The 27,511-nt window shown below is 34.0% G+C and overlaps 1 protein-coding gene across 1 annotated transcript in view; it reads right to left on the bottom strand.

Annotated features, from left to right (window-relative positions):
* The window catches only part of LOC140442783 (uncharacterized), a 45,122-nt gene that overhangs the window by 11,582 nt on the left and 6,029 nt on the right, over window positions 1–27,511 (bottom strand). Inside the window, exons 2-3 of the mRNA XM_072533756.1 lie at window positions 24,663–24,762; window positions 8,850–9,108 (exon numbers count right to left, since the gene is read on the bottom strand). Of these exons, the coding sequence (XP_072389857.1) occupies window positions 8,850–9,107 (258 nt within the window). The 5' untranslated portion in view covers window position 9,108; window positions 24,663–24,762. The remainder of the gene's footprint in view (window positions 1–8,849; window positions 9,109–24,662; window positions 24,763–27,511) is intronic.

Here is a 27,511-nt window from a genome sequence, read left to right as displayed (position 1 = left end):
TGCCTAAAAAATTTTGTCATCATCGTACAACGATATTTTACTTGAAATATAATAAGGAACATCGCTGGTATAAACCGTAAAGAGGTCCAACGACAGAACTCTGAGGCACTTCACTTTGCATCAACCTGTCCTATGAATAAGATTTACTAACTTTAACTTTGTAATGTAGATCTGTCAGGAAATCATCTATCCAACGAAGTTAAATAATGCGAACAACGAAATGTTCTAGCTTTGTGTGAGCCTAAAAACATGGTCAAAGGCTTTGGGGTGTAGGGTTGTGTTATAGAGGTAGCACCTTTTATCGGAACGACCACATCGAGCATCATAGATGGGAGATGGTTCTTGGTAACTGGTCCTCATAAGACAACTAACTCTCACTTATGGCTCCAAGTGCCACACCCCGGACAACTGCATTCGTCTGCAGGCTAAACTAAGTGAGGGTAGCCAGATATGGTGAAAATTTTACCGACCGATTGCCGGTATAAGCAATCTCACACTTACTAATCAACGGCTCTGGGCGGAAGAATTGGTAGGTGGTAGGGCACCCTTTTGTCCTGAGGTTGAGAAATCGATCTCGAAGATGGAGGAACCAATATACTGGTCAACAGCATAAGGATGTAGAAGGCAAGGGAAAACCACTACATTAAAGATCCCCATGGATATCCCTAGTAAAAATCATCATGGTTTTAGAAACTAATAACGGCGTTACTGATCATGGCCCTCGGAAGCCAAGATCCGGCAGGGGAGAAGAAGACAAGGACTCTCAGGTCGTTAATCAGCGAATTCCTTGTCAAAAGAACGCAGATGAAAAAATAAGACTGTCCAACACTAGAATAGGAACATGGAATGTTCAGAGCATGTTTCAGCCTGGGAAAATGCACAATGTTATTCAAGAAATGAACAGGTTGAATATCGATGTACTGGGTATCAGTGAAGCTAGGTGGCCCAACTCAGGTTGTTTTTCAACAGACGAAGCCACAATATATTATTCCGGTAGCGAGAATAAATAACACAGACACGGCGTGGCAGTAATAGTTAATAAAAAAATCTAATAGAGCGGTGGAATGCTATTTCCCTATCTCAGAAAGAGTAATGGTACTGAAGTTAGTGACATCTCATGCCAAACTGAATTTGATACAAGTTTATGCTCCTACGACGAATGCCGACGAAGAAGAAGTAGAATTATTTTATCGAGATATCGAAGAGGCACTTAGAACAACGAAAACAAGAGAAATCACGATAGTCCTAGGTGATCTCAATGCAAAGATTGGAAAGGGACAAAGCGGAAAGTGTATAGGAAACTATGGTCTGGGAAATCGAAACGAGAGAGGAGACCGTCTGTTACAATTCTGTCAAGAGCAGAACTTTATTATTACAAACACATTTTTTATGTTACCAAACAGACGACTGTATACATGGCGATCGCCCGCAGATACATCGGAGAAAGTAGTCAGGAACCAGATAGACTACATTATGATCAATGAAAGATACCGTATTGCTGTTAAAGCCGTGAAACCATATCCTGGATCAGACGTGGCCTCAGATCACAATCCACTTATAGCCAAAATTACACTCACCCTTAAAAATATTAAAAGACATCAAAGAATCCCTACAATAGACACAAGAAAACTTAAAGAACCTAAAGTAAAAGAATGCCTCCAACATGAACTGCATGTGAACTGCAACAAATTGAACACAGACACCAACGATATTGACGAGTACTGGAATCGACTAAAAGATTGTCTACTGGAACCCTGTAAAGAAATATTAAAGACTTCCTCAAGGAGAAAAGAGGAATGGATGAATGACGAGATACTCAATATGATGGAACAACGGAGACAATTGAAAAACAAGGATAACAATAAATACAGAGAGATAAACCACGAGATTAGAAAGACGATAAAGCAGGCAAAAGAAAAATACTTTGAAGAGCAATGCAAAGAGATCGAAGACCTTCAAAATAAATATGATCTGTTTAACCTACACAAGTAAGTCAAAGAACTGGCAGGACTAAGAAAACAAAATCCCACCTGTGCAATTCTGGATAGACACGGTACTGCTATAACACATACAGACGAGAAAATACAAAGATGGGCAGAATATATCGATGAATTGTTCGATGATGAAAGAGGAGATCTGGAGTACATAGAACTTACGTCAGAAGAAATAGGTCCATATATTACAAAAGAAGAAATATTGCACGCATTAAAAACAATGAAGAGCGGGAAAAGCCCTGGACCTGATATGCTTCCTATAGAAATCCTAAAAATTCTAGATGAGAAGCACATTGATGTTTTAGTGACACTTTTGAACCAAATTTATAGTTCAGGCGTATTACCCAAAGAGTGGTTGACATCTATTTTTATTTGTCTCCCTAAAAAGAAAAACGCAAGAGAATGCAGCGATTACCGCACCATTAGCTTAATGTCTCATACGCTAAAGTTACTACTTAAAGTCATCCATAACCGAATATATCACAAACTGGACATAGACGTTAATAATCCACAATTTGGTTTCCGCAAAGGCCTAGGAACACGTGAAGCTCTTTTTTCACTTAATATACTAATACAAAGATGCCTGGACGTCAATCAAGATATATACGCATGTTTTATTGACTATAATAAAGCATTCGATAAAGTACGACATGAACATTTAATGAATGTCCTGAAATCAAAGAAGATTGACTACAACGACCTCAGGATCATATCAAATTTATACTATAAACAGCGAGCAAAAGTACGTGTTAACGAACAGCTGTCAGAAGAAATTGAAATTAGATGTGGAGTAAGACTGGGATGCGTATTGTCGCCAATTCTTTTCGCAACTACGAAGGCCTACTCCGAAGAGGTCCTGAAAAAAGCTCTTGAGGGTGAAACAGCTGGAATAAAGGTAAATGGAGTTCCCATTAACAACATTAGATATGCGGACGACACTGTGATTTTAGCCGAAAACATTGAAGATCTTCAGAGACTGGTGACCAGAATAGCAGAGTATGGAAAAGAGTATGGTCTAACAATGAATGTCAAGAAGACGAAATTTATGAGAATATCGAAAACTCAAAGAAATAACGAGAGTCTTCTAATAAACGAAACCAACGTCGAACAAGTGGACAAATATGCATACCTGGGAACAATGATTAACTCCACAAATGATTACAATCAGGAGATAAAAATAAGAATAGAAAAGGCTAGAGCAAATTTCAACAAAATGAGAAGAGTTCTATGTACCAGGGATTTAAAACTGGAACTAAGAGTTAGGTTGGCGAGGTGCTATGTTTTTTCAAACTTATTTTATGGAATGGAATCTTGGACCTTGAATGCTACATCAATAAAAAAACTGGAATCATTTGAGCTGTGGGTGTACAGAAGAATTCTGAAAATATCATGGACAGAACACGTCACAAACAAAGAGGTTCTGAGAAGGATGAACAAAGAAATGGAAATTTTAAATTCAATAAAAACAAAAAAATTGGAATATCTCGGACATATTACACGTGGAGAGAAATACACCTTGCTCCAACTGATCATGCAGGGAAAGATCCAAGGAAAGAGAAGCATAGGGAGGCGTAGAATGTCATGGCTGCGCAACATAGAATGTACATCAGATGAACTTTTCAGAGCAGCCGTCTCAAAAGTTCGAATAGCTATGATGATTGCCGACCTCCGCCGCGGAGATGGCACTTGAAGAAGAAGAAGAAGATAAACTACCAGAGTGACCAAGGACAAATCCATGTTGTTGTGTTGGAATAACACGTTCTTGGAGAAATAATTTAATTATATCCTCGGAAATGACGGTTTCAATGACTTTGCCACCTACTGGCAGCAAACTAATCGGACGAAAAATTCTTGAGGTCGAGTTTGTTGACTTTTAAAAACAGGGATGGCGGACGCTAATTTCCAACTAAGGGATAAGGAAACGTGGACATAAGAAGTCTGCATAATGAGCGCTAAGGGTATAAGGGTATTGAAAGTGTGTCTGCGTATGTTTTTTACAGTTTTGGTGTTAAAATATCTAAACTAGGTGAATCGGGTGTGCGAAGATTCATTAAGTGTTTTATGACATAATTCACTGTGACTTCAACTTGCTGTAAGGATGCGTCGACACGATTAAACTTAATAGCAGGTAGATAGGCATCCTTAAATTATTTAGAAAAAAACCAGTGAAAGTGCTAAGAAAGAGTTTAGGAAGACTTTTTGTCAGAAGAGCATAAAGTTTGGTTGGATTTTTGAAATAGATAAATGGAAACTTTCCTATATATTTGTATTGGTAGACTATTTAATGTGACCACTTTCAATACCAGTTGCTTTAAAATTTTGTCTTAGAGTTTTTAGAGATGTTTGACAGTTATTTGAAAAATTTGAGTTTGGGAAATCACTGAGAAGCCCATGTGATTCAAACGATAGAGATGTCGTTTGTGATTAATTTGTTCTATTGCTGTTCGATATATCCAGGGTTTAAGGATGTTTTTATAAATCTTAGGGAAGATGGTATTTGTAGAAATTATGTCATGGAACGTATCCAGAAATGCAGTCCATATTAATGAGAGGTTTGAGAGAGTTTAGTGTCAACTCCAGAAAAGTCGCCAGTAGCATATGTTACAATATTATTTTTGCGGGGTAGTATTTGAATGATCTGGATGTGAGCAATTATAACTGCATTATCTGACATTCCTATACGAGAACTGACTTCGAGAGATGAAATTAGCTGTTTGTCGTTAATACGTACTAGATCTAAAATAGAAGGTTGGTTATTATCTAGTAGGTTCTTTGGTGAGTTGTATCTGGTTCAAATTTACTAAAGAGCTCTTAAACAAATAATGAGCATTTGCGGCGTCAAATAAAGAAATTATTGGGCTGGTGATCTCTAGGAAATTAAAATCTACAGCAATGATAAGATTATCAAGAGATTATAGTTTTTAAGTTTTATAAAGAAAACATTATCATATGAAAGTGGAACAGGTGGACGATATATACGTATTAAATTAAGACAAAAAGAATTTTTAGCAACAGATACCTGAATTGCATCTATTCCAGTAATATCCAATAGCTTAATGTCGATTTTAAAATTTGTGATAATATTATTAGACAAATAAATGGATACACAGCCACCCACATGATTTTCTATGTCTTTACGATATACTGTGCATCCATTTATATTCCCAGATGAGTTAGTAATTGAGGGTTTAAGCCAGGATTCGGCAATACAAACAATGTGCGGTTTAAGAAATTGCACTGTGTATACAGATTCGTCAAATTTAGCGGAAAGTGATTGTAAATTAGTATATAGAAATAGCCAGTAAGTAAATTTGTCGGCTAAAAATTATAAATTGAATTTTGTGATCCTAAAAGTGTCAATAATGTATCTGATAGTTAAATCATATTCACCGTTATTTGCGAGTTTTTAGTTAATTTCGGAGTTCTTTTAAACAGATTTGTAGGATGGGCATGTCGTCATCAATTATCGAGAATTTTTCCGTGCCTTTGTTTTACAGAAGATTTGCTTTATTCCTTAAAATATCTTCAACATGGTATTTCGAACCCATTACTACCTTTATCATTCAGGGAAATCGTTGGTTGGCTTGGCCGACTCTATAGAAGGTAATTTGCTTTTCCTCAGAGCCAATAGTTTCCAAGACAAGTTTAACCTTACTGGCATCGTCATCTTTTCTGCTTTGTGCATCCCCAGAGGAAGATTCTGGTACGCCTCTGATTAGAATATCTTTAGCACTTATTGTTGATCTACAGCTTCGTTCGTTAGTAACATTGTCCCTGAATTTGGTAGACTTAAAAATAAATTAATCGGACCGATCTTATTATTTAACTTAGTTATTTTATTATTAGAAACATCAATTTTCGTACGAATTTCCATTTTAAACTCTAGCAGAAGATCGTTTATTTCCGAAATATTAGAAATATTTGAGCTTCAAAAGTTACAAAGGTTATTCATTACACGAATTTTGTATAAAAATACCAAATATGTGACGCTTATATCGTTACAACCTCACTAACGAGTTCCTCGCTTTCCACAACGCCAAAATTTAGACCTTCAGGTTTTTGACTCAGTCCTGTCAGGAGGATACTTCAAGAATGTTAAGGAATTTCTTTATCCTTGCTCACTGTAACTCTCATTAACGTATCGACAATTCCAAATTTAGAACAACTTCCCTTGGAAATATATATCAAGTAATCTGAAATATTTCGCTTGTATAAATGTACGAACCAGCCTTATTAGTACTTTTTCTCATCAAAATTAACTATTTTCTGTTCCGTCTTCGTACGTGTTATACATTATTTCTTCAAATGTAGTGCACAAATCATTTAAGATATTAAGTCACATATACCAATATTTTACCAGAACTGTGTATATATTTTAACATAATGTTCCCCATTCTTCTTTGTGTCACAGAAATTTTCCTAAATTCCAATTTTAAAATATACGATCCAGTATTGTAGAACTTTAAAGTTGTAAATCATCGTGAGAAGTAAAAAGGTGGAGAAAAGGATTTAATTCTGAAGTTTATTAGGGTCAGAATTAAGGAAGGTTGGCCACGCGTTTTAATTTTGTTTATTGTGTAAATTCAGTGGGGCACGGTGTAATTAAACTTGTTGAATCTTTCATTTCTAATTAAATCTCTGGTGTTTCTGTCTGACTGTTGTCTTCAAGACGAAAGTCAATACTTGTGACAAAACACAAACATCGCGGTGAAAGCTGAACTTTTACAATACAATACATCGTCAAAAAGTCATCTTCATAATAGTTACTATGTTAAATTTGCAAATTTTTAAATCAGTTGATATGAGTTATTGTATTTTCATTTTTTAATGTTTAAGTTTTCATTTTTGTAAACCGCAAAATCGTCATTTCTACTTGCCGTTACGGGGCTGATGAAAAAACCTAGTGTTTTCGACGAAGGAGATTCCCAAAAGCCACTAAAATTAAATATAGGATGAAAGGGTTGCTGATGTAAGCACATATTCACAAAAATTAGGTAAAAAAGATCTTATACTTACAATCAGTATTTTACGTTTCTTAGGTTTATATTAAAATAAAGAGTGGACAACCAGTTTCGCTGTTTACAAGTTATACAACATCTTCAGGCCCTCAAAAATCTAAACTGGAAAAAGAAAACCGAACATATTTAATTTACTTTGTCCACATATGGGGACCATGGGAATGATGGGGACCATCGAAATATTGGCAGTAGAAGGGAAAGTAGAACACCGAAAACCAAGAGAAAGATCTCCAACACGATGGGCAGACCAAATAAAGTCTCTGGTGGGAAAATCCCTACAGGAAGCCGTCCATATTGTACAGAATCACAGAAATTGAGACAGCAAGCTAATAATATTTCAGGGCGAGTGTCACTATGCCCTGAGAAGGCTTAAGGGATAAGAAGGATGTAAAAAGTAGTCAGTAATATATAAATAGTAAGTAATCTAGAAGTAGTTAGGTATAAAACATGAAGTGTCTTTCAAATAGACCAGTTTCAGTCTAATGGTAACTGGTGTATAAGTTGCATGAGGCATTTTTATAATGTGTTACAATAATAAATAAATATTTACATATCAGTAGAAGAAATTGTCTCAATGAGTTATTAGTTTGATGCTTGTATTTATTTTGAAGCATAATAGGCCAATTAAGTTACACAACAGAACACGATACAACTGTATAGACGGGTTTGACATGTGAAGTATAAGATATTACAAAAAGACTCTCATCTAGGGATTCATCAATTTTTTAGTGAAAATATTTTAAATAAACAATCAAAACGTCAAACTCATTTTGATCGTAACTTAAAAACTTGTCTATCTAGAGATTTGACGTCAACAGATAACTTTTTCATATAAAGAAAAGATACACAATATGAGACATGCTATTTTAAAATTGGATAATAAACTAGAAAGTTATTGCAAACTGAATAGCAAAATCGATATTTTGGATACTGTTAATAACTTTTATATTATATATTAAAATTTGTTTAAATGTACCTGTACTTGAAAGCCTCATCGTGTTTGAATTGTTTACAAAAAATGAGCCAGATTGGTTTTATAGTTTTTGAGAAATTTAATTTATTTCTGGGATTTTCTTTGATTTGAAAAATAAGCTAATTTCTTGAGCTGGTCCAGATAATTTGATTAAATGGATCTTGATAAACCGGGGCTTATTTTATTCCTATTAAAGTTATTAAAATATTTATAAATATATATATACATATATAAATATATATATATATATATATATATATATATATATATATATATATATATATATATATTTATATATATATAGAATTAGTTAAAAGACATTTAACCCTTCAGTAGTCGCTAGGAATTTTTGAAAATTAGTAGTCGCGCGTGGTCAAAACGACCGTTTGGTCTTTTACTTCTTAGTTTGTGTTAATAAAAGTATTTGGAACTAGTTTAAGTAAAACACGATTTTATTAAGGTTTAATAAGTAGAGTAACATATTACAAAATAATATAAAAAGACGTCTTCATCATCTTAGAAGAAACCGAAATCAGGATAAGGACATAACTAGTCTAAATATTTCGATACCTTCGCCATTAGTTTTCCAGATATCTTCTGTATTCAGGTGATGGGATTTATATGTCCCTGCCAAATATAAAAGGGCTATAAGAGCGCGAATTTCAGATGGGTTTGTAAGCTTTGCATCCGTCTCTCTAGAGAAATTGCTTGCTATACTTTCAATGTATTTATTAGTGGATTCTACAATTATGTAAATCATGTCCTCATCAATGAAATAACTCCATATTTCATAAATGTCTACTTTTTCGTAAATCTATTAGGCCCAGGTGATTATTTTACCAAATTAGGCTTGCTCATACGTACCCTTTTGTTTTTTCTTTGATGCTTTCTCCACACTGTACCATCTTTTTCCCTAAAAACACTTTCTTCTTGTACATTATTCAGTAAAACTTCTCCTATTTCCTCTAAATCCTGTTCTTGTTCGCTTTCCGAATCTTCCGACCTCTCATCAATAACTTCCGGATTTACTTCATTCTCGTCATAGTCGTCGTCATATTCTATATCAAGCGGTTCTTCTTCCATGAGTCCTTGAAGTCTCCTTTGTTCCTTCTCATAGTCCATTCTAAAAATAAAGCCAAACAAGTTATATATAAAAGTTTGCTGTAGCTTATAATTTAAAAAAATTAATATTTGATTCTCAATAATAGAACAAAGAAAATTATGAAATATCGTAATAGTAATTTGCTGCAAAGTAATTTAAAATTTGATGACTAATTACATAGTAAAAGAAAGAGTGGTATATTCAAAAGGTTACTAAACAATAAGACAAAAGTATAGTAGTATATTATTTAAAAAAACTAGCGTTTATACAAATGTCTGTCTATTGTGTTTCTTATTACCTTAAGGTAATAAGAAACACAATAAAACGATTTATAAAAACTTTTTAGCTGACTAAACGCGCGCGGAAATTATGACCTTTGCGCTATAACTCCTAATCAACAAACCTCCCGCTACTCTGATTTAGTACTGAGGCTCCTTGTATCGAATGAGTGAGCTACTGAAGGCCGTGGTTGCCAAATGTAATTTTTTTCCGAAATATTAGCAGTTTTTAATACGTGCGGTCTTTTTGACCATGTAGCGACTAGTTAAGGGTTAAACAATTTTCTAACAAGATGGCGCACCTCCACATTCTAACATAAACATAAGGCATGACCTTCAGGAACAGTTTCCAGGCAATGGATTGATCGAAGAAGTTTTATTAAATGGCCAGTAAGATCCCCCTATTTACTTACCTGGACGTTTGCCTAAAGCGTTACTTAAAAAGCAAACGAAACACTCGAAAATGCTTCGAATAAATGAATAGAAAGAACTAGGATGATGAATAGTGCATAAATGTCTAGTTTAGTAATCCATGAAATGCTTCAAATTTTTCATTATGTATTCGAACAGCGTCTTTATATTTGTATTCACCGTGATGAATATCATTTTGAACATTTAATTAAATAATTATAGCTGATTTGAATTATGAATTTATTAATCTAAAATCTAGTTATTTAATTACGTTAAATTTTTTAAATTTCTCATTAATGTTGACAAATTCTATTTTAATATAGTTTTTGACGTGACGGACAAAATTTGAAGTTGACACTTCAACAAGTGTGTTCAACAAGTGTTACGTTTAATTTTTAAGAGGTAAACACTTTCAGTGAATAGAATCCCTGAATAGAATAGAGGCATTTGAAATGTGGGTGTACCGTAGAATTTTAAAAATTCCTTGGACAGCACGAAAAACAAATGAAGAAGTACTAGCGAGACTCAATTTAGAAAAAGAACTATTGAGAACAGTCAAAAGAAGAAAAACCAGTTATTTAGGGCATTTGTTGCGCAACGAGAAATACTACATCCCTCAGTTGATAATAAAAGGCAAAATAGAAGGAAAGCGAGGAATTGGAAGAAAAAAATTGTCCTGGTTACGTAATATCAGAAACTGGACAGGACTTGGATTTGAGGAACTCTTAAGAACAGCTGAAGATAGACAAACGTTTGCCACCATAACCGCTAACCTCCATTGATGGAGACGGCACTTGAAGAAGAAGAAACACTTTCAATAAATTGATACTTTCTGCAAAAATAGAGTTTAGCTGAAGAAAAATCACAGGTGCCTGAATTTTTTTAGCAAAATACCTGTCTAATGAAGTGTCTCTTTGTATATTCCCTATTTATAATTAAATATTTGTTGTCCTTAAAATGAGGGGGTTGACAAATGACAGATATTGATATCGTTAAAAGATATCCCCTTTAAAATAAAACTCAATCTATTTCAGCATTTTCACAAAATCAATTGAATATTGCCATATGGATGGACTCTTTTTAGTGGCAAACCCTGTATACAACGATTGCAATCTTGAATCGGTGCGAAAGAATCACATAAAATTCTTAAGAGTTTTTATAGGTCTTTTTCTTTTTTTTATTTACATATATTTTGTTTTTGTTTCAGGTATGCACTTCACATTCCACGAACAGAAAAAAAACAATGGTATGTATTTAATAATAAATTTTATTTTGTTAAATTTAGGTACTTGTGTAGTTAAAGAGTTGGCAAGCCTGTTATGATTGATAAACCGGCTGTCATATTTGGTTTACAAACATATGTAAACACAAGTTTTATATCAAGTCAAAGTCGGTACAAATTAAAAATGTAAAACATAAACATTTAATTATTCTTTTTCTTTTCAGTTTTCTTCGTCCACCTTTCATCTTTTAATCTGGCAACATGCTCCCCCCCCCCCAGCTCCATTACAATGTTGTAATAATTTGAACTGCATCAGTGACACCAGTTTTTCTTCTAATTATTGTATTTGATACTCTGTCGCTAAGGGATATATTCAGCATTGACCTCTCCATCGCTCTCTGTGCCACATATATTTTATTGATTACTTTTCTGATAAGGATTAATGTTTCTGCTCCATACGTTAGAACTGGGAGTACACATTGATCAAAGACCTTCCTTTTCAAGAACATGGGAATATCTGATCTAAAGACTTCCCTCAGTTTTCCGTAAGCCGCCCATGCCAGTCCTATTCTCCTGTTTAGCTCAATTGTTTGATTATCTCTTTCAAATTTAATCTCGTAGCCCAGATATTTATAGCTATACACCTGTTCAATTTGCGTGCCGTTAGTTGAGATGTTTTTCGCGAGTACTAGGTTGGTCATATATATATATATTGTGTTTTGGAGAAATTAATTTTAAGTCCAACTCGTATTAACTAGCTCTGAAAGTCTTGAAGAAGCTGGCAGGCATGATCCACCCGGTCTGCAATAAGGACTATGTCGTCTGCAAATCTCAAGTTGTTCATAAATTCTCCATTTATGTTGACTCCAATATTCTCCCAATTGTTGTTTATTATAGCACTTTGCAACACAGCGGTAAATAGCTTAGTAGAGATGGTATGTCTTTGCGTAATAGCCCTCTCGAAGAGAAATGTATTTGTGTTGCCATAAGACATTCTAACTGCAGCTGTTGCGCTAACATTTAATACAACAATTAAAATAGTAATAATTTGGGTTATTGTATTGGAGCTTGGACATTCACAGATATACTCCCTTAATATTCACCCAGTGTATAAGGATACATAGGACACAAGGTCGCTAGGTATTTTTTACCTTGGTTCTTAAAAGCTGTAGTTGAATTAACGCTTTTAAAAGAAACACAGTTAAGATTTGATTTCACGTATAGTAAATCTGTTTTTTCGCTTATACGTATTTTGTCCTACCAGGATTCATCAGAGCGGTTTTTACAGAAGCTCTGAACGTGAAAACAATTCTTTCCGTCGAAATGAAGCAACAATAAAATGGCTTCAGTAGGTTCGTGTCTTCAATTACAGTGCAGGTATTAGCGTGTTTGCATAGAAGGGTTGTTGTACACAAACATAGTGTACAGACCAACGAATTAAACACAACAGCTCTAGCCAAACATTCTCTAGAAAATAACTCTTTTGATTTTGAAAATGTAAAGATTTTGAAAAAAGAACAAAATTACAACAAAAGCTGCATATTAGAGGTGATTCACTTAAAAAATATCCGTATTCTATTAATAATCTATTCTATTAACACTTTCATTGCCGACGGCACACACCGTGCGCCATCGGCTATTGTCGTCACAGGCCGACGGCGCACCATGTGCGTCGAGCGCATACGTGACTTTTCTCAAGTAGTATGGGCTCTGGTCTTTGTTAGAGTCAGTTCTGTTTTTGATGGCCGTTCAGATATATTCTAAAATATATACGTGCATTAGCGGTTTCGGAATTTTGTGTTTTTTTTTATATAGTTATGGATGGTGACGTTGCAGGACCGTCTAGTTCGAAGCGTGTATGTAGAGAACGTGATTTGAAGATCCCATTGTCGAGTAAACAGCTGCAAGAATTAGCAGATTCATTGTGGGAAAGTTCAGAGGAAGATCTAGTAGTTCCATCAGATGATTCTTGGTCGGAGGAGGATGATAATGCTGACAGCGATAGAGTTGAGGCTGATATTGTGAATGATCCTGACAATGTTTTTAGCGACGACGATGATGATATCCCTCAAACAAGATTATTATTTCCAGACTGGAATAACACTCCTGATTTGAAAACAATTGATTTCACTGGAATACCTGGATTTTGTGTACCACCACCTGTGAGTAATAACCATATGATTTTTTTAGTTTGCTTGTAACTGATGAATTACTAAATCACATTGTAGATCAAACAAATATTTACGCAGAGGAATTTTTTTTAAGTCGTACCACTTCAGCTAAATCCAGAATAACCGATTGGAAACCGCTTTTCCTAGCAGAGTTAAAAATTTTTTTTGGCATGTGGTTCCAAATGGGAAATGTACAACTCAATCGGTTACAAGACTACTGGAAAAAAGATGAACTGTTTGCTATTCCTGGTTTTCAAAAATACATGAGTAGAAAAAATAGATTCATGATCATTATGAGGTGCCTTCACTTTTCAACAAATGCACGTCATGTGGGAGATCCTGGTTATGGCAATCGTTTGCATAAAATAAGAAATCTTCAAGATTATTTTAATAAACGAATGGATGAAATCTATTACCCTGCAAAATCGTTATCATTAGATGAGTCCATGATGCTGTGGCGCGGAAGACTATCTTTTCGCCAATTTTTAAAAGGTAAACGACACAAGTTCGGCATAAAATTGTATATATTAACTGAACCCGGATGGTATGGTGTTGCGATGCAATGTATACAGTAGTGCTCAAGGTGAAACTGATGGTACAGGTCATACTGAAAAAGTGGTATTGTCACTGATAAAAGGGTTCAAGAACAAAGGACATTCTTTATATATGAACAACTTTTATAATAGTATTCCCTTATGTCGGAAATTGCTTGATCAAAAAACTTATGTTACCGGTACTCTCCGAAGAGGCAGAAAATAAAATCCAAAAGTCGTTATTGACGCAAAAATTAAGAAAGGCGAAATAGTTACCAAATATCTTGAGGGAATTGCAGTTAGTAAATGGCGAGATAAGAGAGAGTTCCCATTTCTGTCAACGAAGTTTGAGGAAGAAATGAGAGAGACGCAAACAAAAAGAGGAGACATTGTACAGAAACCAAAGGCTATAACGAAATACAACGCAAATATGTCTGGCCAGGATATTGATCGCCAGGATTAAGTGCTTTCATACTATTCAAGTGAGAGGAAAACATTGAGATGGTATACGAAGCTCGGAATACATTTTTTGTCTATTATGTTTCTCAACAGTTTTCTTTTCTTTAATTCAGAAGAGCTTCAAACGTAAAACTTACATATTATGATTACCGTTTGCAAGTTATAAAAACGTTGTTATCGGAAAAATCTTTACCGCCTACACGCTAGTTGGACACTACGCATTTAGCGAGTAAGTTGGACAGAACGCATAGGAGAAGATGTAGGGAATGCAGCAAACAAAAGATTCGAACGTGTACCCAATATTATTGTTCTTCATGCGAAGGAGAACCAGGGCTGTGTTTACAAAATTGCTTTGCAGAATATCACAAAAAATTATAGATATTTTTTGTGTATATATTTTCTTTGTTTTTTTTTGGGTGAAATACCTCTTTTTTAATAAATTTTCTGTTCAGTGTCTGTTGTATCATTTTAGTGTAAACATTTCAGTATATATGAACGACGCACACCGTGTGCCACCAGCCTTTCATACAAAACTATTCCAAAAGCCTATTTTAGTCTATGAAATGTTAAACCAATGTTTAAAATAAACTCGCGATCACAAAATCCGGGTCACCTTGCAAATCACCGATATTTCATTTTTAACGAGCTTTATTGTAAATAATAATAACACAAATACAAACTAATGCATGTTTCTGGGAATTGTTGTCGGTTTCCTGTGCAACAACGAATTTCAATAGAGCCGATTTCGCGGGAAAGCGCACACTTCTAAAAATGAACGATACCTGTAACTGCCGCTTGTTTTAAATGTCTCATTTGTGCTTCGACTTTCTGTAAACGCAACGAACAAACGTTTATTATTGCCACCATTAGTGTTTATTAGTGCCATTATTAGTGTTTATTATTGTTTATTTTTTGCCAAAAATACCCTTGACTGTTGATGAAACGGCACAAATTGTTGCGCTTGTGAAAGACGGTCACACTCAACGGCAAGTCGCAAGAACTGTTGGCGTAAGCCTTTCTACGGTTCAACGAGTGCTTTAACTCTTTCAGGAGAAGGGTTTGCTATCCAGACGACCTGGCTCTTGACGAAGAAGAATGACCATGGTACGAGATGACCGTTTTCTTGTGTTTCAGACTTTACGAAACCGAACCTCAACTGCGATTATGCATCGAAATCGTCTACAGGAAGTACGAAATCGCAATGTTAGCGTTGCAACGCTCAGGAGAAGATTTCGTTCTTTTGGACTATCTTCTCGGGTAATGGCTACAGGACCGCCACTTGCCTGGTGTATCGAGTTGCACGACTAGCTTTTACTCGACAATAGGCGCATTGGGAATTAACGATTAGAGCTAAGAGTTATTCTCAGATGAATCCCGTTTCTTCCTAACTGGATCCGATGGACGTGTAAGAGTTTGGAGGAGAAGCGGTGAATGATTTTCCCAAGCTTGCATTGCTCCAAGAATACCATTTGGTGGAGGCTCGGTCATGGCTTCAGCAGGTGTATCTTCCGACTTCCGCACAGAATTACCCTTCATCGAAAATGGGTCCTTAACTACACGAAGGGACATTACGGAGATTCTGGAAGAACATGTTATGCATACCATGGCCAGGCTTGGAGAAAACGTCGTTTTTATGCAGAACAACGCGCGAAAGCACGTTGCCACGATCAGTATGCAATACTTTGACGAGGTTGGAATTACGAGGTTACCCTGGCCAGCTAGGTCTCCGTACCTGAATCCCATCGAACATATCTGGGACGATTTGAAAAAACGTATTCAACCCCTAACATCTCCTCCTAACAAGGGACAGGAGCTTAAGGATCTGTTAGTGAGAAAGTGGAATAACATACCACAACATGTAATCTGGAGAAAAATTGAGAGTATGCCCCGTCGTCTGCAAGAGGTCATTAGAGCAAGTGGAGGCAATACACATTATTAGTCATTGAAATTTCACTGACATTTTACCACGATCTGTATTTTCCATTTTTTTCGTATGCCTGTTTTATCAACAATTTGGTTTGTTTTCTGCTTTTTCAATAAAAACAATAAAAAACCGTTCTTTTTTTCTTTCAAAACAAACATTGATGACAAATAAAAAATACGTTACCTATTCTAAAAAAAAGGTTATTACTGCACCAGAGGCAAAAATATTCCAGAAACTTGAAATTTTCAAGGTGACCCGGATTTTATGATCGCGAGTGTATATAATACACTTTTACATTCAACTATTTAGCAATGTTAAGTTACGGCCTCAGGCGAACATCCAAAATAATTGGTTGGCACTGAATGTGTTAATAAGCCTGGCATCAAAGATCTTTCCAATATGTATTATATTTTAATAAATAGAGTTGTGTTTAAACGCGCCATGGCAGATATTTAAGATACAACCCTGAATAACACATGTTTTAAGATACCCTCCAGATGTCATTTGTCAATGTCGGATACCAATTTTTTAATCCATGATAAACCTCTAAAGTGCGTAAACATAAAATATTTGTTTATTTATTTATAAAAATTGTATAATGTAATGATTATAAAATAAAGTGCTTATTGAAAATGGCAAATAGCCCAAAACGTTTAAGCAAAAGTTAAATAGTTTTATTTACAGCAGACCGACGAACACAGGAAATAAAAAAGTTTCTATTTACAAAATCACAGTCAGGAAATACATATATATATATATATATATATATATATATATATATATATATTAGGAATTTCTTTATTATTAAACTAGGTAAAATTGTAGTACATTATATAGGTGAGAGGTAAATATATATTATTGTTAGGAATAGGGATATCAAATTGTTCGAAGTAAATTTAAGTTGTCTGTGTAAATCAATGATTACCAACAGGTTAGGGATTAAAGTGGGTTTTATATAATATATGTTTTATTAGTATCTATTTTTCCATTTTTAAAAAGTACTTAGATAATACAACTTTGGCAGCAGTACAGGATACTTTGGAAAGTATGTGTTGATACCTTCCTGTCGTTTAAACATTCTTTAGAGCTATTTTCTTATTTCATTACGCTCATTCAGTGAGCAGTTTTTCATCTATTTTCTCTAGTTCTTCTATTTTTACTATTATTAAAGGGGTGGGAAATTGGCCGAATCCTGCCTTAAGTGTCTACTGGTTGTTCTCTTTTTTCAGTTACCACCACGTAGATTATATACATGGAAATCACCTATGGATAGCAAAGAAAAAAATTTCAGAAACCAGATAGACTATATCATCAATAAGAGATACCGTAACTCCATCAAATCGGCAAGGACATATCCAGGAACAGATGTGTCATCACACCACAATCCAATAATCGTAAAATTCAAAATCCAGTTAAAGAAAATAAAAAATCAACAAAATACACAACAAATAAGCACTCTGCTAAATCATCCAAATGTAAAAGGAGAACTAACGTTGAAAATTAACGAAGAGTTAAGCAAAACAATAATCAATGATAATGAAGATTCCAATGAAAAATGGGAAACATTTAAGAACACATTAATGATGCCAATTAAAGATACGCTGAATAGTCACAAAATCGATTAAGCTAAGACTCCATCGATGACAGATGAGATCCGGCAACTAATGGACAAAAGAAGATCATACAAAAACAAAAATTTAAACGAATACAAAGCCACCAGGAGATCAGGATAAAAATATGGGCAGCTAAAGAGAAGTGGTACAACGACAAATGTTTAGAGATAGAAGAACGCCAGAATAATCATGACAGTTTTGAATTGGACAAAAAAATTAAAGAATTAGCAGGTATAAGACGGCCCAATAATAGTAACACCCTGGTTGACACGAATGGTATGGAATGCAAACTAAACAGATGGAGAGAATACGTCCAAGAATTGTTTGAGGACGACAGGACACAACAAGATAGCATAAACGATTGCGAGGAACATGATATAGGTCCAAATATAACTAAGGAAAAAATAATACATGCAATAAATCTGGCAAAATCTAATAAAACTGCGGGACCTGACACAATTCCAACTAAAATAATTAAATTAATATCAGAAGATCAGATCAATGTATTAGTAGACTTATATAATACTATATATAATACGGGTATTATTCCGAGAGATTGGCTCAAATCAACATTTATTACATTACCAAAAAAACCTAACGCAAGGGAATGTAATGACCACCGTATAATCAGTCTAATAAGTCACACACTAAAAATATTCTTAAAAATTATCCATTTAAAAATTTTCAGAAAAGTGGAACAAGACATCACTGAAACCCAATTTGGGTTTAGGAATGCCATGGGTACACGAGAGGAATTATTTGGATTTAACGTCCTCATGCAAAGATGTATGGATGTAAACCAACCACTCTATGTTTGTTTTATTGATTAAAATAAGGCGTTCGATGAGGTCTGACACAACCGTCTTATACAGTTACTTAAAGATAAACACATTGACAAAAAAACTTAAGAATAAGAACTCATCTCTAAAGATGAGTAAAGCAAGGTTGCATACTCTTCCCCTTATTGCACAATCTATATTCGGAAGAAATAATTAAAAAATCACTCGAAAATGTAACAATTGGAATAAAAGTCAACGGCAGACCCATCAACAATATCAGATATGCCGATGATACTATACTAATTGCAGATAATATACAAGATCTACAGACACTTTTAGATAAGGTAGTAAATGCTAGTGAGGAAAGCGGACTAACGCTTAATGCTAATAAAACAAAATTTATGACAATTTTCAAAACACAACAACAAGACATTTTAAACATAAGAGGGGTTCCAATAGAAAAAGTAAAAAAATACAGATATCTTGGTACAATTAATAATGAAAATAACGAGTATAGAGAAGAAATAAAAACGACAATTGGACAAGCTAGAGCAACATTTAATAAGATGAGAAAAGCATTATGCAGTAAAGACCCTAGTTTGTAACTCAAAATAAGAATATTACGTTCATATGTGTTTTCGGTGCTGCTGTATGGGGTAGAGGCCTGGACCTTAAAGAAATAGGTGAGCGATTGACTTGAAGCATTCGAGATGTGGACCTACCGAAGAAGATTAAAAATAAGTTGGGTAGACCGAATAACAAATGTTGAGGTCCTCAGAAAGATGACAAAGGAAATGGAAATCATGAATACGATTAAGATAAAAAAGTTACAATATCTCGGCCACGTTATAAGAGGGAATGAATATGTATTGCTACGAACCATAATGCAGGGAAAAATACAGGGAAAACGAAGTATTGGAAGAAGACGCATCTCCTGGCTCAACAATATGAGAAAGTGGTATAATTGTAGTTTCATCGAATTGTTCAGAGCTGCAATCTCAAAAGTGAAAATAGCTGTGATGATTACCAACTTCCTTAGAGGAGAAGGTACCTAAAGAAGAAGGTTGTTCTCTGGCATAGCCAGCAAGACAAACTGCATTAACTCTCACACATTTTGTGTTGTGAGCCCACTCCTACTTCTTGTGACTATTTCCTCCATATCATTGTTACATTGGTACTTACCACCATAGCCCAACTCTACATAATATATATTTTTAAATGAAAATATTCTGCTATACTGTTTTTTAGAAATTTATTTAAAATGTGTTTTGTTTTGTCAGATACGCATATATACGTATTTTTTTAGTTTTAATCCACAAAAACATAATTTTAAATCAGTCTAAAAAAACGCGAAACACGGAAAACATTTTTTAATATCAACAAAAACCCAGTAATAAATAATAGAATAATTACATTATCCGATAGTATCACTGAATTAAAAAAAATGTATTTAAAAATATAATCCCCTTCTAAAACCACCTTTATACTCCTAAATGTATTTAACTCTAACCGTGTTATGTTACGTACAATTACAACGGGTGTTTTTCAGAGAAACAATGAGAGAACACCAAAAGTAGATGGCCATATTTCATTGTTAAAAAGGGTCGAGCTCTGTAGAGTGGTCCAGATTGCATTCAGCAAATTACAATATAATCAAATTAACTTTTAGCGTAGGTACTAATTTACAAGCGGGCTTGACTTGTAATTTTATTTATACTTAACGTGTGAACCAGAGGTGAGAATCGCGTATAATTTCCCTCAAGATCACTTAACATAAAATTACACTTCCACTGAGTGTGCCGCAGATGAAAGTTCCTGATAGTTGTTTTTGTACCTTTGGGATGCGGTAATAAGACAAGGAAAGCTTCTTTTAAAATTGGATTCACTCAAAAAAATATTATTTAGTTGAATTCCGCCATCTGGGAAGTTTGCTTCTTGAATTCGTAGCGAAAATTGGCCATTTTGAAAGTTTCGGAAGTTAAAATTATTGGTATAAGTAGGGAGAAAATTTTCAGATTAAGGAAAGATTTTTATTTTAAGGTAAACAAGTTTCAAAAATTAAGCAATAATTTTTCTTTATTTAGACATTATTATTTGTAACTGTTTCTATCAGTTATACACTTGAGTGCAAAAAAATCGACTCAAAATTATTTTGCGAAAGTTCGTCTCCTGTTTCAATCAAAAAAGTGTAAATTTAAAAATATTTAGTATACAATTATTAACCTCATTATTGAGTTTAAAAAAAGTTTTGATTTTTAGTAAATCGGGTGACGTATTACAAATAAATAATGCAATACGTAGAGAGGGGATCAGAATTTGACTCATTGAAATCGACACGCACCCACTTAACGCGTTCGGTGAACATCGTAAGCATCAATTTCCATAGCAAACCATCAGTCAATTAAGTTCGCAACTTCATAAGAAATGGATACCACATCCGTCAAAGCAGCTCAAGCAGTAGCATTATTGAGAGAAGACCTGAGCCAGAGAGCCGTGGCAAATCGACTAAATTGAAGCCAATCTGCTGTGTCCTGAGTGTATCGTCGGTACCAAGATACTGGTGATTATGTCTGCCGACAAAGAGGAGGTCGTAAACGAATAACACTAGAGAGAGATGATCGATTTCTTGTATCTAAATCTCTGAGAAATCGATATTTGACTGGTGCTAATCTCAAAGAAGAGCTTAGAGAGGTTCGAGGTGTGGTTCTCCGACGAAAGTAGGATCTGCCTAAATGGCAACGAAAAGAGGCGTCGAGTCTATAGAAGGTCAGGGGAACGATTTGCTCATTGTTGTATACGAAAAATTGTGTCATATGGAGGCGGTTATTGTTTTGGGCAGGCATTTCTATGGATGGGAAAACCGAGTTGGTTTTCGTGCCTGGTGGAGGACATTGATGAGGTTTATCGGCGGATCGTTACATCAGAGCCATTTTGGAGGAACATGTGGTTCCATACGCGGGATTTATTGGTAATGCCTTTATTTTATTGCATGATAATGCACGATGTCATACCGCACGAGTCACCACCAACTATCTGGCTGAGATCGCCATACCTACAATTAATTGGCCTGCGTTGAGCCCGGACATAAATCCAATAGAGCATGTTTGGGATGAGCTTAAACGAAGGGTCCGGAACAGAAATCATGCACCAAGGAGCATAATGGAATTGAGAGCTGCACTTAATGATAAATGGGAAGCAATGCCTCAAGAATTTATTAGAATAGTCATCCGATCCATGCGAAATCGACTGGAAAGTGTAATTAGGAGTCTTTTTATTCTTCAAGTGCCATCTCCGCGGCGGAGGTCGGCAATCATCATAGCTATTCGATCTTTTGAGACGGCTGCTCTGAAAAGTTCATTTGATGTACATCCGTACCACTCTCTCAGGTTGCGCAGCCATGACATTCTACGCCTCCATATGCTTCTCTTTCCTTGGATCTTTCCCTGCATGATCAGTTGGAGCAAGGTGTATTTCTCTCCACGTGTAATATGTCCGAGATATTCCAATTTTTTTGTTTTTATTGAATTTAAAATTTCTATTTCTTTGTTCATCCTTCTCAGAACCTCTTTGTTTGTGACGTGTTCTGTCCATGATATTTTCAGAATTCTTCTGTACACCCACAGCTCAAATAATTCCAGTTTTTTCATTGATGTAGCATTCAAGGTCCAAGATTCCATTCCATAAAATAAGGTCGAAAAAACATAGCACCTCGCCAACCTAACTCTTAGTTCCAGTTTTAAATCCCTGGTACATAGAACTCTTCTCATTTTGTTGAAATTTGCTCTAGCCTTTTCTATTCTTATTTTTATCTCCTGATTGTAATCATTTGTGAAGTTAATCATTGTTCCCAGGTATGCATATTTGTCCACTTGTTCGACGTTGGTTTCGTTTATTAGAAGATTCTCGTTATTTCTTTGAGTTTTCGATATTCTCATAAATTTCGTCTTTTTGACATTCATTGTTAGACCATACTCTTTTCCATACTCTGCTATTCTGGTCACCAGTCTCTAAAGATCTTCAATGTTTTCGGCTAAAATCACAGTGTCGTAACAATATTTAATATTGTTAATGGGAACTCCATTTACCTCTATTCCAGCTGTTTCACCCTCAAGAGCTTTTTTCAGGACCTCTTCGGAGTAGGCGTTGAAAAGAATTGGCGACAATACGCATCCCTGTCTTACTCCACATCTAATTTCAATTTCTTCTGACAGCTGTTCGTTAACACGTACTTTTGCTCGCTGTTTATAGTATAAATTTGATATGATCCTGAGGTTGTTGTAGTCAATCTTCTTTGATTTCAGGACATTCATTAAATGTTTATGTCGTACTTTATCGAATGCTTTTTAATTAGGAGTAAGGGTGGTAATATTAAATACTGAATAATTAAGAAATTCATGTTGTAACTGATGATTTCTCTGTTCATAAAGTATTTCTTGCGTTAGTTCCAATGATGATTATTTAGGAAACTCTGTTTGTATTGCATATTATTTTTAAAATGCGTCTTTCAAATAATGCAATAGAAGTTTTTGTAAGTTTAATAATAAAGTTATTGTTTGCATATTACATTTTTTTATTTTGATAATTCTTACATTGAAACAGAAGGTGTAATCTCAAATATCGCTTTTGAGCCGATTATTTTGCACTCAAGTGTATATTTCCCTTAGCTTGGTTATTAAATTCTGTTGAATAAAAATTACAATCTCTTTACCAAAGAACAATGAGTAACTTCTTTCTAATATAACTTGGTGAAGATTCTACACTAAAATCGTAGTAGTATTCTCTACTTTCTAATAGCTTATATCCTATAGCGTCTATGTATCTTTTTATACGTACTTCGCCTTAATAAGGCTCATCAGAACAGATATTCATAGGCGTTCTCAACGTGACAATAAATCTTTCCTGTCTTTAAGAAGCAACACAATAATAAATCCGTAAAATAGTTTCGAAACACAATTCAGATTTCTGTTCTGATGAGCCTTATTACTGTCTTTTTCATTTTATTCGGATCTACTCTGTATGAGTACAAGAAACCAATTCGCTAATGATTTCTGCTTAGTTGAGGAGACATGTCGTGGAGTGCAAATTTTAGATTCCCCATGTCTCTATTAACATCTTTATCAACGTTTGCGTTGCCTTGCAATTTTTAGAAGGCTCAGATTAAGGCAAAAATCTGAATTGTGTTTCGAAACTATTTTACGGGTTTTTTATCAGATGTCGCTATTGCGTCCGTTTCGAAGCCATTTTAGTGTTGCTTCTTAAAGACAGGAAAGATTTATTTTCACGTTGAGAACGCCTATGAATAGTTGTTCTGATGAGTCTTATTAAGACGAAATACGTATAAACATATACATAGACGTTTTGTACGTGAAATCAAATCTTGACTGTCTTTTTCATTTCACTGAATATTGATATTTTACGTTTATAATAAAGATAATAAAGAAAGTATTTTCTGAAAATTGAATGTAGCTGTTAATATTTTTCCCTTAGAGGTTTTAGCTTACTTTTTATCAAAACACTTTCTTTCATGCGTGAGATTTTTACTATTCAGATGTGATTGATAAATCCTTGTTTCAAGCAATGTTGGTTTAGATTTGTTTTTTTAACTGTAACATTTATCACATTGGTTCTTTTTGGGAACGTAAAAACTCAATTTTAAATGTTCGTTAATAATATCACGGTGTTGCCTTTCAGTATTAGCTATAGAGGAGTATAGCTGTTCGTCAAACTATTCCTTGTATGAATCAAATAATCGATGAAAATTCAAATCGCTATCCAAATAAAGGTTATCAGTTTTACTTTGTTTATAATAAGATTCTATGGGTTAAATGAACTTGATGTGATCACAAACACTTTTGATAACGTCTTCTGTTCATACCTTACGATGATTGTGATAACATCTGATCTATTTATATCAAACCGTTAGTAACGTCCAGTTTTTGCAAGGCAGTGTGGACAAACTGTTCACTTATAAAGAAAGTATTTAAAAAAGGCCTTTTTACAAACACATATGAATTCGTCCTTATCTTCTCTCTTTACTTTCTGTCTATAAATGAGAGTAAAATTGCGCCTTAATACTAATAATAATAATTCAATGTTAAGTTATCATTGTGTACCTATAAATATTATTATTATTTATTATTATTATTATTATATTTATTATTCTTAATTTATAAATATGTATTTACCAGAAAACGAGGAAGGAGGAACGTTATTAAAATCTTTATCAACTGTATCTGACAAAAAATCCATAATTTGTTCTATTGAACTCTTCTGTACTTGGAGATTCTGGAAAAAGAAAATGAAATTAGTTAAATGTAAAGTTTTTTTGACACGTATAATGTTATGTTATAACTTAAATAACTAAATGAAGTAATCTATGGTAAATAGTAGATACAATAAAAAAACAATATAAAACGCCAAAGTAAAACATCGTATCATATACATACGACATAATTTTTATTTATTTTCCGGTTTTTTACTGCATTTCAATATATTTGTGTTGTTTTTATCAGGGTTATTTCAAAGTAAATCAATAAATCATTGAATTTAGTTACGAAGTTGAAAAATATTTGAAATAATGTTTTATTCTTTTTTCGTTGCTATCCTTAGTCTTTTACAGAACATAATAAAAGACTAAGGATATTAGTTTTCTCGTAGTCTAAGAAGTGAATAAGCACTTTTAGTTCTAATATAACATTCTGTGGAAACCTTTTCATAAAATTGCCAGTGTTTAAAAAATGAAAAAAATAGCACTAAATTAATTTTTATAACCAAAAGTCCTTATTTACTTTTCAAATAATAAAAAAAAATAAATATTTCCAACCTCTTTTGGGACAAATACATAGGAACTAGAAATGCTTGGTAGGGTCTTCGTTTATTTTCCGGTGTAAAATCTTATTTAACAAACGCTATATTGTTTTTAATAGCACAAACAACGTAAAGTAAAGTAAATATTTATAACTTATTTTTCGTCGGTAAAGATAAAAATTATTACGTTCACGTTAAAATACCCATTTTACAACCAAATATCAATACACAATAATAGTACATACATTCATTTCGTTCACTTTCTTCAATTAAATCTTCGCTCTCAGTATAATATCGCTAGTAGAACATACGATTGTATACCTGGACAAAAGTAAGCATACTTAGAAGTAAGAAAAGGAAAAAAAAGTGAAAAACCGAAATTTGTTGGTTACGATACTTTACGTAGGAGGTGTCGATTTGTTCTATGTCTCAATATTTCGTCACGATGTTGTGACTTCTTCAGGAGAAAACTGTAAATTTATTAGGATATTAATTATTATATGTAAACAAAGTGAATATTTCAATACTTACAACTAGAAGAGTAAAAATTGATATTTTGTTAACATATCTAAATGACATTTTTGTTTGATTTTAATTTATTTAGGAGTTATGGTAACCGCAATACATCACTATTGAGAATATTAATTGACATTATTTTGAGAATAGGAACCATTTAGCCACGTATTTGGACACGTTTGGAGCTTCTCCAAGGCAGTTGTTGTGTGTTTCTTGAATTTTCATTCACACATGATACCGTATATTCTTATCTTTAAATAAAATGGAATGCTTTAGCTGTAAGAAAGCAGGCCATAAAAATGCAAGTTGTACAAATTGTCAAAACACCAATGTTCTTTAATCTTCCGGTGAACAATTATTGGCAACAAAAACTCATCAAATACTATCTTAGAACAATAATCTTATGGGCATAAACAAAGACAAAAAGACCAGTTTCTAGTTCAGTCATCATACTACACTTCCACTCTCTTGAACATCTTATATCTAATTCTGAAATTACAAGCTCGATGTTGATGCCCCTCCTAACGATTCTATGGAAAAAGAAAGTTGAAAAGACACAAAACACGGGAAAAGATAAAAATAAATATCAGAAATAAATTAAAAATATCAGATTAACCAAAGCAAAACCACAAAGCTTCTCTACTCCACTAAATAATCTCATAATCTTTCTCGAAAACGCTCCAGAAAGTAGTAATCTCATAATAACATGTCTGAAATTTATCTACACGTAACCACCATATCACTTAAAAATAAGTTGACAAGAAAAGTAAAGAAACTTAAGTAGGAAAGATTTTTAGAAATAGGCGGTAAAGATAGTGTTAGAATCACAAATATTTTTTGATAATTCTGGCTATGGTAAAACAACCATTTCACAATATTCTTAATAATCCAAACCACGACAACTTTCACTCTCATTCAGTATAATTTTAATGGATTCTTTTACCGTTTAGAAAGAATCCAACAACTTGTCAGTGGCACTAATCCAAATACATTATGCCTAAAAGAAACCAATTTTAAACAAAATCATATTGTTCTTAGGGATTATGAAGGATATCATCACGTAAGAACAGACGGCCTCAGAGCGAGTGAAGTAACCTTCAATTTGTCAAAAGATACGTCTATTTAGCAGCATTTTCTCATAACTTAATATACCGTTATCTATTTGGATATTTGTGAGTACCTATTATTAGACTATTTAACGACCTTCTAGTTGTTTTTGTGGTCTTGTTTTTTCATGTTCTTTCTTCCATAGCAATACGGTCATGTCTCTTTGAAATATTAATTAGAAATAAATAATAAAAATTACAAACGTTGCCTCTATATATTTCTCGTAACGTTTATAAATCGAGAGGTACTACAAAATATTTACTTTGCAGGGATCGTGTACTAGTAAGAAATCTCCAAAAACTCTCAGAAGATGAACTTAGAGCTATGGCTCAAGCTATATTTGAGGAAGAATCTGATGAAGATGTTGGTGGAGACCCAGATACTTCAGACGACGAGCTAATAGAAAAAACGGAGCACGACACTGAATCAGAAGTTGATCTGAATGACGAAAATCAATATACGATTGACTCGGACACAAACAGTAACATTGAAAACAGTTCAGATCTTGATGAAGACAATGATTATTTTATAGCAAAAGACAAAAAAACTAAATGGTATAAGAAATCTCTTCTTAGCAAATTTACTAAAACTCCTTCAAAAAATA

Source organism: Diabrotica undecimpunctata, chromosome 6 (genome assembly GCF_040954645.1).
Source record: "Diabrotica undecimpunctata isolate CICGRU chromosome 6, icDiaUnde3, whole genome shotgun sequence".
Taxonomy (NCBI): Eukaryota; Metazoa; Arthropoda; class Insecta; order Coleoptera; family Chrysomelidae; genus Diabrotica; species Diabrotica undecimpunctata.
The sequence above is the reverse complement of the archived record's forward strand: the minus strand, read 5'-3'. Positions and strand labels throughout refer to the sequence as shown.